This window comes from Anser cygnoides, chromosome 5, assembly GCF_040182565.1.
Source record: "Anser cygnoides isolate HZ-2024a breed goose chromosome 5, Taihu_goose_T2T_genome, whole genome shotgun sequence".
NCBI lineage: Eukaryota > Metazoa > Chordata > Aves > Anseriformes > Anatidae > Anser > Anser cygnoides.
In genome coordinates, this window is record NC_089877.1 from 63,520,483 (window position 1) to 63,535,979 (window position 15,497).

Here is a 15,497-nt window from a genome sequence, read left to right on the forward strand (position 1 = left end):
ATGTCGTGCCGTGCCGTGCCATGCCATGCCATGCCGTGCTGTGCCATGCCGTGCCGTGCTGCCATGCCATGCCGTGCCGTGCCATGCCATGCCGTGCCATGCCATGCCGTGTGCCATGCCATGCCGTGCCATGCCATGCCATGCCGTGCCTGTGCCATGCCATGCCATGCCGTGCTGCCATGCCATGCCATGCCATGCCGTGCCATGCCATGCCGTGCCATGCTGTGCCATGCCATGCCATGCCGTGCCATGCCATGCCATGCCATGTGCCGTGCCATGCCATGCCATGCCTGTGCCATGTGCCGTGCCATGCCATGCCATGCCGTGCCATGCCATGCCATGCCATGCCGTGCTGTGCCATGCCATGCCATGCCGTGCCGTGCCATGCCGTGCCATGCCATGCCATGCCATGCCATGCCGTGCCGTGCCATGCCGAGCTGTGCCGTGCCATGCCGGGCCGTGCTGTGCCATGCCGTGATCCACGCCGTGCCGAGCCGATCCGAGCCGATCCGAGCCGTGCCGAGTCCCGGATGTTGGAGCGGGGCCCCCCCCGCGCTCTGTCCTTCGCTTCCATAAAAGGCCAAGGGGCCCGGCAGCGCGGGGCGCGTTTTTCCTTTAATTATTATCCCCCTCCCCCTCCTCCTCCTCCTCCTCCTCCTCCTCCTCCTCCTCCCGCCCCTCTCCCCCTGCCCGCCCCTTCTCCTCCCGGGCGGCCCCGCGGGCAGAGCGGCTCGGGCGCCCCCCCCCTCCCCGTCCCCCCCCCCCTCCTCCCCGCGCCCCCGGCTCCCTCCCAGCCGAGCCGAGCGGAGCCGAGCGGAGCCGTGCCGGGGGCTGAGCGGGGCTGGCTGGCGGCGCAGGAGGCCGGGGCCATGGCGCTGGACGGGATCCGCATGCCGGACGGCTGCTACGCGGACGGGACGTGGGAGCTGAGCGTCCATGTCACCGACCTGGGCCGCGATGTCACCCTGCGGGTCACCGGCGAGATCCACATCGGCGGCGTCATGCTGCGCCTCGTCGAGAAGCTCGGTGAGTGTCGTGTCCGTCCCCCCCCCCCCCCCGGCCGCCGGCCTCGGGCAGGGCTGGGCGCCGGCACACGGCTGCTTGTAGCCAGCACCCTGCCCCAGCGCCCAGCACCCTGCCCCAGCGCCCAGCACCCTGCCCCAGCTCCTAGGACTCAGCCACGGTGCTGTGCTTCGGCACCCAGCACCCTGCCCATACCCAGCACCCTGCCCGTGTCCGGCACCCAGCGCCCTGCTTGTGTCCAGCACCCCGTGCCCCAGCGCCCCAGCACCCTGCCCCAGCGCCCAGCACCCTGCCCCAGCGCCCAGGACTCTGCCACAGTGCTGTGCCCAGCACCCAGTGCCCAGCACCCAGCCTGTGCCCCAGCACCCAGCACCCAGCTCTACAGTGCTGTGCTTCAGCACCCAGTGCCCAGCACCCTGCCTGTACACCCAGCACCCTGCCCCAGCACCCAGCCTACATCCAGCACCCCAATACCCAGCCTATATCCAGCACCCAGCACCCTGCCTATGCCTAGCACCCAGCCTACATCCAGCACCCCTCCTACATCCAGCACCCAGCACCTAGCCTATATCCAATGCCCAGCACCCTGCCTATACCCGGCACCCTGTCTGTGCCCAGTGCCCAGCACCCTGCCTATGTCCAGCACCCGATACCCTGCCCACACCTAGCATCCTGCCCCAGCACCCTGTCCTAGCATCAGCTTAAGCACCCAGCACCCTGTCCCGGCATACCTTGAGCACCCAGCACCCTGCCCCCTGGTTGAGCACCCAGCACCCCCTGTCCCGGCATAGCCTCTGCTTAAGCACCCAGCACCCTGCCCCACGACTCCGCTTGAGCACCCAGCACCCTGTCCCAGCCCTCCGAGTGCCCCGGGGTGCCCCTCTCCCCAGACACCCCTCTGAGCACCACCCAGCCCCCTGGGGCCCCGAGGGGTGCCCGGCAGCACCCACGCTCTGCACCCACTTCGGGCCAGAAGCAGCCGAACCGTTCCGCCCCCGGGGCCGGTGCTTTGAGCTGCTCTGCAAAGGGGACTTTGCGTGGGGCCGGGAGACATCGTCATTTATGGGTGGGTTTTGTGCGAGTGCGCCTTCTCCGGCTGACAAAAAAAGATTTAATTCGGAAAGCCAGCACAGAGCGGAGCTGGGCAGCGCGTTTGCACGGTCAGCACTGGAAGGGCTGGCCCTGCTCCACGCGCGGTGCCGTTTTTGGGCGAGGAAAGCGCCTTTGAGCTGATTTGGGGCTGCCTGGCTTTTGGGGCCAACAAGGGGGGCCGGGAGCCCCGCGGTGTCCGGTGGCCTTGAGCTCGCACCTGGACAAAGAGCCCGTTTGTCTGGGGCATGTGAAAACCGGCATCTGAAGGCGGTGGGGCCGGCCGGCTGCGAGCTTTTGTGCGCTCTCCGTGGGCGCCTTCGCGGCCCGGCGTCCCCAAAAGCCACTTGGTGCTGTCCCCAACCCGCGGTCCGGGGACGGCCTCGTAGCGGCTCCTCTTTGTATCGGCTCCTTATGGCTTGCCTGTGTTTACCCAGCAGCGTTGTTCGGGCTGATTACCGTAATTGCTCAAATAAAATATTAATTTCGAGTTGCCGGCGCATGCCTGTGGCTGTGGGAGTAGCAGCGCTGTCAGCTGCGCCTGCAGGTCCTGCTTACATGCGAAGCGTTTGCGTGGCTTTAAAAACACCATCTTACACCGTGCTCGGGCTCCGATTTATCAATTATCTGTAGCTAAAGGAAGCAAGAGACAGACATAAGTACGCTCGTTTGAAAAGGAAGCAAACCTTCGCATCAAAGGGTCTTGAGCTCGAGACAGCCTTGACTCAGAAAACTCATTTATTTTTGTTATTTTTATGCCGGAGCTGCAGAAAGATCCGCCGAAGCTGGGCTGAGCACACGGGGAAGCACAAAAAAAAAAAAAAAAAAGTCAATGGCTTTCTAGAAATGGTAAAAATCGGCCCCCGGATGGATAAGCGCTGCCCCCCTGGGCTCTGCTGCTCGGGGCTGACGTCGCACTGAGGGGACGCCTGGCGCGCGGGGGCTCGGCGCGTGCGGGGGGACGAAGCCCAGCGAGGGCTTAAATTAGCTCCTGACGCAAGGCGTCCCCCCGCGAAGAGCTCGCCAGGCTCCTCTCCTCCCGTTAAATTAGGCATTGTATTATGGGGAAGGAATGCTGGCCCTCGGCCCCGCGCGGGAGCTGTGCATTCGGCTGTCGTGGTGCTCGGGGCCCGCGGACGCTCAGGCTGCCCCTTCCCTCTCTCCTCGCCTTCCCTGCATGTGGTCGCCTCCCTTCCCTCCTCGTTATTTGCACTGCCGTGCTTTGAAGGCCAGCCGCTTGATCGGGGTCGTTCCCGGGGAGCAGGATGGACGCTGTCCCCTCGCCCTCCTGCGCCCTTTCGCCTCCAGATGCGTTCACCCTGCATCTTTCCCATGTCAGACCCCTCTCCCTGCGCTTTCAACCCATCCCTCGCTCCCCGCTGCTGCTCTTTTATTTTTTTTTAGCGGCTCCCAGCATTGAAAAAGTTGTTTTCCAAAGGTCCTAGTTTTCACCCTTTGAGTTTTAGGGAAACGTCCTAAAAGCGATGTTTCCCGTAGCTCTGGGATCCCCCCCTGGCAGATGGGTGGGGGATCGGTGCCGTGGGCATGGCTTCGCCTGCTCCGTCCTCTTGCCCAGGTTGTGGGGTAGGGCAAGATGATTTGGGGGAGTTTTGCTGAAATTTAGGGCGTCGCTGGGGATCGTGAGCAGATTGGCCCTGCTGTAGGGTGCTGGCAGAAGTGTAGGGTGGTGGCTTTAAGCGTCGGGTGTCAGTGACTCCTGTGCATTCAGTCCTTGCCAGCACAGAGCCTGCAATTTGGGGAGTTTACAATTAAAACCTATCCCTAATGCAGATTGGAAAAACCCCAAGCAGCAGACAGGGATCTGGTTACTCAAGTGAATTGCAGTGACCTGCTCGCTCCCTGTTATTTATCACCCTGCCGGATTAAGCCACTTGGTTAATTGAGATGTACCATGTGTTTCGCAGAGTCGACCTCTGAAAAATAGGCAAAAACTGCTGAGGCTTTAAGAGCAGTAGGATTTAATTGGTCACCTATAAAGGTACGGGGTAAAATCCCGGTTACGGTGTAGGGAGCGTGCTATTAATCCTGTCCGTGCCATTGTAATGTGCAGTGCATCTCAAGCTGGGCCGGATTATTGTTATTATTATTGTTATTATCATCGTTATTGTTGTTATTATATATTTATACTTAATAAGGTTTTAAGAGCTGGCTTCACTCTAGACTTTTCCAGTTTCGCAGAAGACATTTGGTTAATTGTGAAGTACGAAGCAACCTGTTTCTCCTTGCTTAAAATCACAAGCAAGGCTGCGTCCTGGGGCGCGGGGCCGGCTCCGCGCTGGAAACCCGTGGTGCTCACCCAGGGGTTTTTAGGAATCCTGCCACTATTGACTTACAAACAAAAAACGCGGCTTAAAATCACTGCGAGTGGAGGAAGGAAGGAAGTGAGCAGAGGTTATTGTTGTTGTCAACTCGAGGCTGTTTTAAACATACCCGACCAAAAACTTGCCTTTTTTTTTTTTTTTTTTGGAATGGGCCTGGGAGGAGCTTTCTGGGACGTACTGCAGAAGGGGGATGGCGTTCGGTGGGTGCCGCGGGAGTAAAAGACGAGCTGAAGGAAACAAGGAGGGGGGACAAACAACATCTGGCAGATGAACGGCTGAAGGCAGGTGACCTAAACGTGCACCGATCGGATGCCAAAGCCTAGGGACGAAGCTGCACAGCACCGTGGGGACCTGCAGAGGGGACCGCCTGGGACCCCTCGGCTCGATGCGGGCACAGGACCCATGGCAGAGCAAGCCCCTGCCCCGACAGAGCACCTGACAGCAGCGGTGGCAGCCTCCAAGTCCGTGTTTTTTTGGCAAAGCGGGTCTCTGGTGATGGCCTGGGGATCTGTGCCAGGCTCTCTGCCCCCTCCGGCAGCCCTGCTGTCCCGTTCTCCGGGTGCGTCGCCGCGGAGGGCCGGCTCTCACCTGAACGCGGGGGCTGGCAGAGGAGCTGGCACGTGCGAATTTTGGGTTTTTTTGTTGCTGGCATAGCACACTGAGCTCTTTCTTCCGCTGGCTTCAGCCTGCAGATGTGTCTGGGATCCATCAGGAGCCCAGGGGCTCTGTTCCCAATCGAATGGGCTCTGCCCGAATTACCTCGCCAATGAATTCAGCCCCCGCTCTGTAGGAAGACTGAATGAAAATGTTAGCGCTCGCCACGGAAGGACTCTTCCTTAATGGAACCCTTACGGGGCTATGAATAAAACGCCGAGGAAGTGCAGCATCATCGATTCCGAGTTCCGTGCCTGAGGTTTTGCAGCGCTTACAAACGCGCCGAGCCCTGGTGAGACCTGCTGTGGAAATCGTTTGCCTTGAAATGGGCTCTCTGAAAGAGCTCAAGGCTGTGTAAAAAAAAAAAAAAAAAAAATACAGAGTGCCTGCACCGTGCTGTTCTGCTGTGGACATGAGGCAGGGTGAGCCTGCGGGGCTGTCCTGCAGGTGCCTTGCTCCTTTTGCCTTGCAATCCTCCAAGGAGCCATAGGCGAGGGCTGTAGGTGGGCACGTTCACCCTGCTGCTAAAGGAGGTGAGAGGAGCGGCTGGAGGCCAACGAGAATAAAGGAAAGGGTTTTATTGTAGGCACGCTTTCCAAAAAAAACTGATCTGATCATCCGTGCCTGGTGCCTGCAGCGTGGCCAGGGCGTTTCTCAGCCGTGCCGCGAGGATGAGGGCTGAGCATCTTCATCCGCAAGGGCTGCGGATGGATGCTCGTCTGGCCGTCAGCTGTCGGTCGAGGCGAGGAGGAAGCTCTGCTTCAAAACCAGTGCTCAAATCATCCCTCTCTCGCTTTTCAAGTGCGTGGTGTTTGCAGGGGGCTGTGAGTCCTGGTTAGCACGCCGGGAGGCTTGCGAGGGGGTGATGGTGGTGGTGGTGGTGTGATGGTGGTGGTGGTCACCGCCGAGGGCAGCTCGTGCTGGGCAAGGGTTGCTCCTCGAGTGCCCAGCACCAGCCACCTTCTGGGGAATGTCGTCCCGGGCTTCTCAGCAGCTGGGAGGGGACGTGGTGGGAGGCTGGCGCAGAGCAGCTCCAGCAACGGGCCGTGCCCAGCAGGGATGCTCCCGCTCCAGCAGCATCTTCAAGGAGACCTCTGGAGCTGCTGGCCCTGCTTTTTTCACATCTCTACGTGATTAATATCTTCGCTATCGACCTATGCCGAGTCCTCCTCCCTCGGGTAACACATTTTTCCTGGCATGTAAGTGAGATATGGAAGCGGCCGTTAAGGCAGCCCGTTAATCAGAGGCCACGCGCGTTGCTCCGTGTGGGGCAGGCTCCTTGCTTTGCATCCAGCTTCTGACTCCAGGAAGCTTCTACGTAGGCACACAACAAAATCGCAGGATCGGGGCTCAAATAATGTCCTCTTTGTTAGCGCGAGCGGAATATTCATCTGCGCTGCCAGCGAGCGGAGGAATTCGGGGCGGGGGTAGGTAAAAGCCGCACACAGCTCCGAGCCGCGGTCACGGCGATTAGCGTTTCTGCCCCGAGTGGCGACGGCTCTAGGGATGCCAAAAACAAAAAATCTATTTTTTGCAGTAATTTCCTCTCTCGTGTGTTTGTTCTTCGTCCAAATAGCGGCGCGTAAAAGCAAGCAAGAAGCCCGCGTGGAGAAGCAGCCGTCCTCCACCTGGGGCCGCGGCGGAAAATTCCCGCAGCTCCCCGCTGGCTCGCGCTGTGCCGGTGATGCCGGGGGGGGGCTTTTCCCCTTCCAGACCCCCGCTCGGGCTGGGAAGAGCCCGGCCTTGGGATACGGAGCCCAGTCGGAGGGGGAAGCGGCGGCGGCGTTCCCGCGGTGCCAGGGCTTGTCCGACCACAGACAGGAAATTGTTGGGTTCGCCGCTCAGACCCAGCCCAAATCAGCAGCTTCCTCTCCGTACTTTGTCAGGTTTCGCTTTGACGTAACGCGGGGGGAAGCTGGCGAGGGGAGCTGCTCGAAGCGCTGACGTCGGATGGAGCTGGAATGAGAGCACTGGCACATCCGTGCACTTCCCTTTTAGTTTTGTTTCTTGTTTTGGTTTGTTTTTTTGTTTTTTTTTCTTGCCGCGGCCATCCTTTCCTTTTCCCCACCCTCGTCCATCAGGGCTTATAATGCGGCCTCGCGTTTCGCGTCTGGCCGAGTCTCCCTCAGCTGCATACAAAAAAGAGAATAAATTGCGCTCAGAGCAGTCCAACGTTTCAATCAGAAGCTGACTGCCTCCGTGCATTCCCCCAGCAGGGATTTCTGGATCCGTCCCCCCTTGGAGACATGACAAGAAGCAAACCAGGAACCTCAATTCGCTAAACGTGCGCTTGTCTTCGAAGTGTGCGCCCTGGCAAAGCAGGGCCTCGTGTGGGGCCAGACAAAGGGCAAGGAGTGATGCTGAAGTCGGGGAATGGGCCGGTTTTTAGGGGATGGTGCCTGGCAGAAAGGATTATGGCTGGTGCCTGCGGCCCCAGCACAACGAGGGCAGGGATCCGTGCTCTGAAATGCAGCCTTGCCACCCAGCGCCCCTGCAAGAGCAACTTTCCGCGGCGCGGCGCGTGCCGAAATGCACGTGGGGATTCGCGGCGTAACCTGCGACCGCGGCGGGTTTTAACCCTTGTTCTCTGGGTACGGGAGGGGAGAAGAGGTGTGCGGGCAGCGACGTGAACTCCTGGGTGTGGGGAGTGTTTGCCAAGTTGGGAAAGAGCAGAGGGAGTGTTTGCGCTGCAAACTTCGGCCGTTTCAACACCGCCGATTGCACAGCCGCCGCGAGCCCGTGTTCTGTGCCTTTGGGGGATTTATTTTTTGGTGGTGGCTTTTCTTACAGACGAGGCAAAGGAAGGAGATTTACAGCGCTCGCAGAGCTCTTGGCACACCGAGTTTATCCCAGGTCCAAGCCTGGACGTGCTTTGGGGGAAAAGTCTCGTTCTGCTCGGATGCCCCCCCTCCTGCCGCCCGGGAAGGAGAAGCGTTTCTTGCTCTCCTTCTGAGATGTGGCTGATAGCTCAGGAGGGGCAGAGGAGCAAAACCAAAAGGTCTCAGCCGGCGGGACTCAGTCCTGAGCGTTCTCACTGGCTTTCAGGGTTTTTTGTTTGTTACATTTGGAAAAACACCCCAAATTCCTGCTTGACGGGGAAATGAGGAACGTGAGCCGCGTTGCAGTAACGTCGCTTTCTTGGCCAGGCTTGGTTCTTGCACGTGACCCTGGTTTGGGTTATCCAGGCTGGAGCTTCCATGGGGGAGAACTGCTGGGAAAGGGGGAGAAAGTGCTCGGCAAGCCGGAGGAAAGCTTTTTCGACTTCTTCTTTGTTCCGGAGAACCGTGCCGCTCAGCTTCTCTCGCGTTCGCCCCGTTTGCGGCGCGTTTGCAGCAGGTCCGAGTGCGGGTGGCACCTCGTGGCCCTTCAAATATTAACCCGTGCCTGGGAGCGGTGCGCTGCCGAAAGCGACTTCTCTCCAGATTCAGCTGGCTCCAGCGCCCCGCAGCCCTCCAGGTCCTTGGAAAACAGGGCTGAAAGCGGGCAGCAGGTCCAGAGCAATATTTGGAGGGCTGCAGGCACACGAGCGGTTGCATAAACCTTCATTTTTTTACAGCCTTGGATGGCTTTTAGCTTGCGAAACAGCCAGACGGCAACCTGAACTTCATCTTGCCAATTATTACATTTTAAATCTCCGACCAGCCAATTATCTGGGCTGTCTCGCTGGTTGTTTTCTTTTATTTCCCCCTCCTCCCTGCAGATATATGTGCTTTTGGAAGGCTTAATCGCCGAAGCTCCAAATTCAATTAGAAAGTCTGCGCTTTCCAAAATCGCCTGGGAAGAGCGATGTCGCCGTCTCGCCGAGCTTCCCGTCCTCGCCGGTAACGCGCAGAGCTTTGCTGGGAGCAGCCAGACCCCAGGGCGAGCGACCTGGTGGCTTTTGTGCCTTCCAGGTGGCCAGCAGGAGCCACGGGCTCGAGGGCTGGGAGCCCTTGAGAAGGCTGCAGCGTGGAAATAAAGAAGACATACAGTATTTCCGATTTATTAGATTATCCGTAATATTTCTGCAGAATTTATTACACTCGTTTCTGAACTCCTGTTGATTAGATTATGCATAATATTTCTGCAGATGTTATTACACATACTTCTGCAGAAGTTATTGTGAATAATGGCACAACGACTTCTGCAGAAATAAATAATAATAATAATAATAATAATAATAAATAAAGGTGGGGTTTCTTCCATCGCTCTGCCGCGCACCCCAGGCACGGCAGCGGTTGCACAGCTCGCTTTGCAGACGAAGCTGTTATCACCGAATAACCGGCGCTGAGCATCGTAGCGGGGCTGAGCCTCCAAACACGGCGTAGGGAACTGAGGCTGCCTGCTCAGCCCGCCTTTATCTGCCCCTTGCATGCGTCCCGTGCAACGTCCTCTGGCTCGGGTACCAAGCACGGGTGTCATTCCTGTTTTTCTGGCAGGAATTGCACCTCGGGGGCTGAGTCAGGATTGCGCACCGCTGGCATCGTCGCCCCCCAACCCCGGGCGCTGGTCCCTTTGTGTCCCCGCAGGGAGCTGGAGGCTCCCTGCCGAAGCGGTTTTCCTTCCTTCCGCTGCCGCTCTTGTTTCCGTGCGATGCTTCCTATTTTGTGCTGGGTGAATCATGTAAACCCTAATCGAGTTTGCTCCCATTTCTCGTGGTTCCATCCGCCGCGGAGAGCAGGCGGCGAAAGCCGCCTCTGGTGGCGTGCATGGCGAGGGGGGTGCAACGGAGGGGCTAAATCAGGATGCGAAGACCCTGTTAAAATATATTTTAAAACAAAAATCCGCCCTTGCTTTCCTGCGTTTCCTCCCCGAGAAAAAATGAGCAATCCAAACTGCTGCTGGTGCTGGCGCAGGGGATTTAAGGGAGCCTGCAGGACGCACGTGCGCCCGGTGTGGGGTGCCTGGGGGTGCTGGGGGTCACGCTCAGCTTTCCTGTGGGGGTCTCCTGGCGTTCCCCCGGGGTTAGCATTGCTGCTAAACTAGGGCCAGCAAGTTCAGACTGGGCTGGGTATGGCTGCACAGAGCAGGAGAGAGAAACCCACAGACCTCCCTGCCGCAGCAAACGCTGAGAAATAAAACGGGTTTTATTTTACGTGCCCGTACGCGTAATAAATTTATGCGTAAAAACACAATGGAAGTGTTCGCCTCGGGGGCAGGTGCCGTATGCTGGGCTCAGAGCTTGCGGGGCCGTCAGCCTGGGCTTTATGCGTCTTGTGGGATGGCCCCAAATGCTGCAGAGGTGAGGAGGGCGTCGCTGCCGCCGCTGCAGGTGAGCAGCGAGGGAGATCGCTGCCGCTGGGGCCGGAGGAGGAGGGATCCGGGCGCTAGCAGTGCAAGTGCCGTGGCATCTTAATGAATTAAATTTCCAAGTGCTAGTTGAGTAATCCTATTACCGCTGAAAAGAGCTTCCTTCCTAGAGTTTACTTTAGAGCAGAGGCGACTTTCACGCTCGTCGGCAGTCGTCCTGCTGGCCGGGGCTGCGCGCGGTCGCCTTGGGGTGCTGGCGGGGGCTCAGGGGTGTGCCAGGGACAAGGGCTCAGAGCTTTGGCCCCATGATTTTGCCAAACCACTTGGCAGAGAGCACGCCGCGTGCCCCTTTTTCTTTGTGGGCCACCGAACAGTGCCGAGCACCGAGAAACCTAACATCTCGTGGGTGCTTCACCAGGAGGTGCTGAGCTTTTGGGCAGCAGGAGGATCGACAGCTGCATTTTTTTTTTGTCAACTCGTCGGTGCGTCAGTCAGCATACACCGTGTCGAGGTGTGGGCTTGCCCCTGTAGCCCTGACTTACAAACCCGATGGAAGGACGCTTCTGTTTCCAGCATCAGAGCAAAGCGCTCCCTTATTAGCGGAGTACAGCCAATAATTACTCGGAGCGAGGATGCGTTGAAGGGCTGCGCTCCGCATCGCATCCTCATGTGCTTGTTGTCCTTTGCAGGGTTTTTTTGCACCTTTTTTCAGTGCTTTTGCATAGCTATCTGCAACCGAGCAGTGTGCTCTGACATCTGGATCTTGCACGGCTGTTTTTTTTCCCTTACGTGTTTTTTTTTTTTTTAACAAGTCAGGCTATTTTTCATGCAAGAAATGTTTTCCTTAAATTTAAATTCCAGCACAGGTCTGCGCTGGTTTTGACACCTCCGTGGGTGTGCTCAGGTGATATTTGTGCTCCCGAAGACAGGCAGGATAGCATAGCAGGGGTGGTGGCTGCCCGTGGGGGTAAACGTGGGAGAATTCAAGGTACCGCTTTGCTGCTCTGCCTTCGCCTGCAGGTAAAAGCCCTTTCGCAAGTGGTGGCTGCAGAGTAGCTGATGCACAGTGATTTTTTCATAGCTGGCATCAAATGCACACGGGGCATCTGATTAAAACCCCCATTAAATCTCATGAGTACCAAGAGCATCAGATTGTCTTGTCTGCAGCTTTATTACAGCAGGCTGATAATGATTTTTATAGGCTATTTGTCTCTCTGTGCTTCAAAGTGTAATTTTTCAAGTGTCATGCTCAAAGGGCAGAAGGATTTTTTTTATCCTTTTCCATTTAAAATCCCAGTTTAAATCCCAGCTTACGCTTCCAAAACCCCAAAACACTCAAAACTGTACCAACAAATGGATTGCGCCCGAGACAGTGACCCTGTCACCCAGCAAAAACCATCAGCGCTTCTGTTTGACCCGAGACGAACGGCAGCAGCGCAGTTCGTGCATATTTCTTCCATGATCGTCTCCGAAGGAGTGGCTTTGGCATGCTGGAAGGAATCTGGGTGTTCAGAGGTCAGCGCGAGCAGCGACGCGGCGGTGTCATGTCCCACCCCATAGGGAACGATATGGGTTATATACATATATATATACACATAGCTGTACCCATATATATATATATTTACCAAGAGAGTGTGCATGTAATTATAGATGGGTGAATATGGTGTATGTATATATACACACCTATATAAACATATAATGTATATATGGATAAATATACATGTATGTATGTATACATGGATAAATGTATCTGTATGTATGTGTATATATATATATATGCACAGTGTCTATGCAAGTCTATATACCTGGAATCCTTGCATTTACCCATATATATATATATATTTACCCATATATATATATTTACCCATATAGATATATATATATGCACAGTGTGCATGCCTATATACCTGGAATCTCTGCATTTACCCGTATATATATATATTTACCCATATATATCTATTTACCTATATATATATATATATGAACAGTGTGCATGCCTATATACCTGGAATCTCTGCATTTACCCATATATATATATATATATTTACCCATATATATATATTTACCCATATATGTATATATATGCAGTGTGCATGCCTATATACCTAGAATCTCTGCATTTACCCATATATATATATATGGGTATACATATATATGAGTAAATATATATATATATGGGTGTATATATATTTATATGGGTAAATATATATATATGGGTGTACATATATATATATGGGTAAATAAATAAATAAATAAATAAATGGGTAAATGCAGAGATTCCAGGTGTAGATATGCACAGACACTGAGCAAATAACGTTGTGACCGGGAGAGCTGCCACTGGCTGGAGCTGACCCCTGGTAGTGCTCATGGCTGCAAAACCCTTCTTATTCTTCATCCCCTGCCACCTCTGCCCTGCTCCGTGCACCGGAGCAGCCCATAAAGTGCATAAAGTATGCTCAGACATCGGAGCAGTGCGAGGGCAGGCTTCTTGCCAGCGCCTGCACACCTTGTTGGCACACGTCCTTTGACAGCACATGGAAAACCAACCGAAGCCACCGCAGAAAGCGATTATTTTTCTTCTCCCCTCTTCTACTGTTGTTATTTTTTCACTCACAGTTTTAAATCTCTCCCTTTTTCGCCTGCTTTGGAGCATTTCTGTATTTCCCCCGGCGCAGCAGCCAGGCAGTGCCTTATGCATCCCCTGCAGCCGGCTCACCCGGCAGCCCCGGGCTCCTCTGCAGGAATTCTTCGTCCCCACGGGGGCATGGTCCCAGCCCTGGAGAGCCTCTGGCCGCTCCCTGCCGCTTGCGAGCGCCAGGCTGCCGCCTTATCAGCCGCTGCTCGAGCCCAAAGGTGCTCCAGTCCCCCGGCTGCCTCTCGAGCCGTCTGCTGCCGGCCGCTGGCGTTCCACGGGCGGTGTCCGCATTCGTGGTGTTCTCAATGAGGTGTATAGTGCACGTTAAGCTTAAAAAAAAAAAAAACAACACGAAAAAACTAACTGTCATCTGTCTTCTTGCATCCGTATGAAAGCATTCTTCTCCTTGAAAAGCCTGAAAGTTGTTTTCCGCGGTGGATTACCAAGCACAAAAACCACTTTTGCGAGTGGAAGTGCCCGGGTTGTGATTTGGTTTCAGTCCCCGCACCATATCTTATGTATATAACATTTAATGTATATATACATTCTTATGTATATAACATATATTGTGTATACACACAGCTATATACGTTTTATATGTGTGTGGAGATACGACATCCATATACATGCAGATATGTCTGTGTGTATATATGAAATAAATGTGTCCCTGTATGTTTTATATGCGTAATATGTCAAAATATTGATCATTATATTTATATTGATGTATTTTATATCAGCGTGGATATGCGTACGTACACATATGGATACAGGCAGGATTCGTGCTCAGAGGACTTGAGTCTGTTGCTCTAAAAGTCGTCGCTTATAATTAAAAAATAATTAAAAAATGAGCGGGAGCCTCCGTTTTGGCTGCGGCCACGGCACGCGTGTGTGTGCAAGGCTGGAGCGCGAGGCGGAGTCCTGCGGGCGGACCCACGCGAGCTGCACGGCTTCATTTCCTTCTCGCGTCTGTGAAAGCAAACAAACAAACCCCAAATTGCACCAAACAGGCTGGCAGCCCTTCCCTGCCCACCTCCTCTTTTTAATAATTCCCAACCCAGATCTCAGCCCTGCGGGGCTTGGCCAACTGTAGGGAGGAGGAGGAGAGGAGGAGGCACCTCTCCTCCTCCCGGAGCGTGACGAAGGTCCTGCCCGGGCTCCTGGCTCACAGGAGGAGGGCTCCCTCCTCAACGGGGGATATCCCAAAATAACGAGGCAAAGGCGGTGTTTATGTAACACCGGGGTCTTGTATACTACTGCGAGTAAGTCATAAGCTCGCGGGGAGCCTGCCAAGGAGCGCTCAGGCTTCTGGAGCAGGGAGGTTGGGCTAGGTGATCTTTAAAAGGCCCTTCCAACCCAGACCATGCTATGAAGTCAGGCGTTGGTAAACCTCCCGGCATCCTACCTGCCCAGGGTCCTTCGTTATTTCGCACTACACCAAAATGTGGCTTCGTTACGAAGTGCTTAAATGGTGATTGTGCGTGCATGCACCCGTCTGTGCAACAGCGCCTGCAGAATTAAAAAGGACTTCTCGCGCGTCTCGATGAAGAGTTATTTTCTGCTCCCTGAAGCCTGGATGTGAAATCAGCAGTAGCTTTGGGAATAAAAATCTGCAAATGTAATCGCGCCGGACGAGCAGGTGCGGTGCGACTGTGGCAAGGCGCCGGCGTGAATTTAACACTTGGGATATTGAAGGTTAAAAGCAGGTTGTAGAGCAGCCCTTCCCCTCGTATCGGATGTCTGGTCCTCGCAGAGGTCTCTGCAGCTGTCTGGGTGATTAGGGATGCCTCTCGCACGTGCAGGACGGCCTGAGCTGCTTTTTAGGGTGAGCAGCAAAGATGCCCAGCGCTGGCTCCCAGGGTTTTGCTGCCCGAAACGTCCTCAGCATCCCTCTTGGCACAGCTCTGGGAGGCCAATGTGAAGACGGGCTCTTCTTTCTGCAAGAAAAGACGGGCTCATCATTTCTGCTGCTCTCCCTACCAGCGCTGCCATCGGGCTGGTGCTCTCCAGAGGTCTGCCCAGGCTCTCGGCTCGCTCTTCGCCCATGGGAAGCATCCATCCCGTGGCTGTTGGTGTGCAAGGGCTGAGCCGAAATCCCCAGCCTCGTCATAAAACCCCGACAAATCAGTAACTCATGAGCTGGGGCCCTGCTGAATGCTTGTAAACCTTTGCTCAGGTGGCAGCAGGGGGCTGGCGTTCCCCAGCCCACGGACACTGCTGCTAAACATTCACCAGCTCTTCTGTGCACAACGGCCCCAGGGGCACTCAGCAACCTCCGGGCATAGCCAGCATCTCACTGGTAATTTGTTAATTGCTCTTGGGCCGGAGGAGGATGCTGTGTGTGCTCACGCCATGGCCTGAGAGGTTAACCTGCAGCCTAAACCCAAATCCCCTCCTGTTAGGCACAAGTTAGAGATTCAAAACACTTTTTTTTTTATCCTCCCCCAGGCTTCCCGTGCCAACCTGCTCAGCTTCCAGCAGGGCAGAAGTTGGACTTCATTACCAAAGTCCATTGTAATGATTTCTCG

General features: G+C 55.4%; 1 protein-coding gene across 4 annotated transcripts in view; it reads left to right on the plus strand.

Annotated features, from left to right (window-relative positions):
• The first annotated feature begins 746 nt into the window (after positions 1-746).
• Positions 747-15,497, plus strand: part of FERMT2 (FERM domain containing kindlin 2) — a 47,377-nt gene continuing 32,626 nt past the window's right edge. For 2 of the 4 annotated variants that reach the window (XM_048066132.2, XM_048066133.2), the window contains exon 1: positions 747-1,026. In XM_048066132.2, coding sequence (XP_047922089.2) covers positions 870-1,026 — 157 coding nt within the window. In that variant the 5' untranslated portion in view covers positions 747-869. The remainder of the gene's footprint in view (positions 1,027-15,497) is intronic. The other 2 variants (XM_048066134.2, XM_048066135.2) reach the window with 2 other exon arrangements.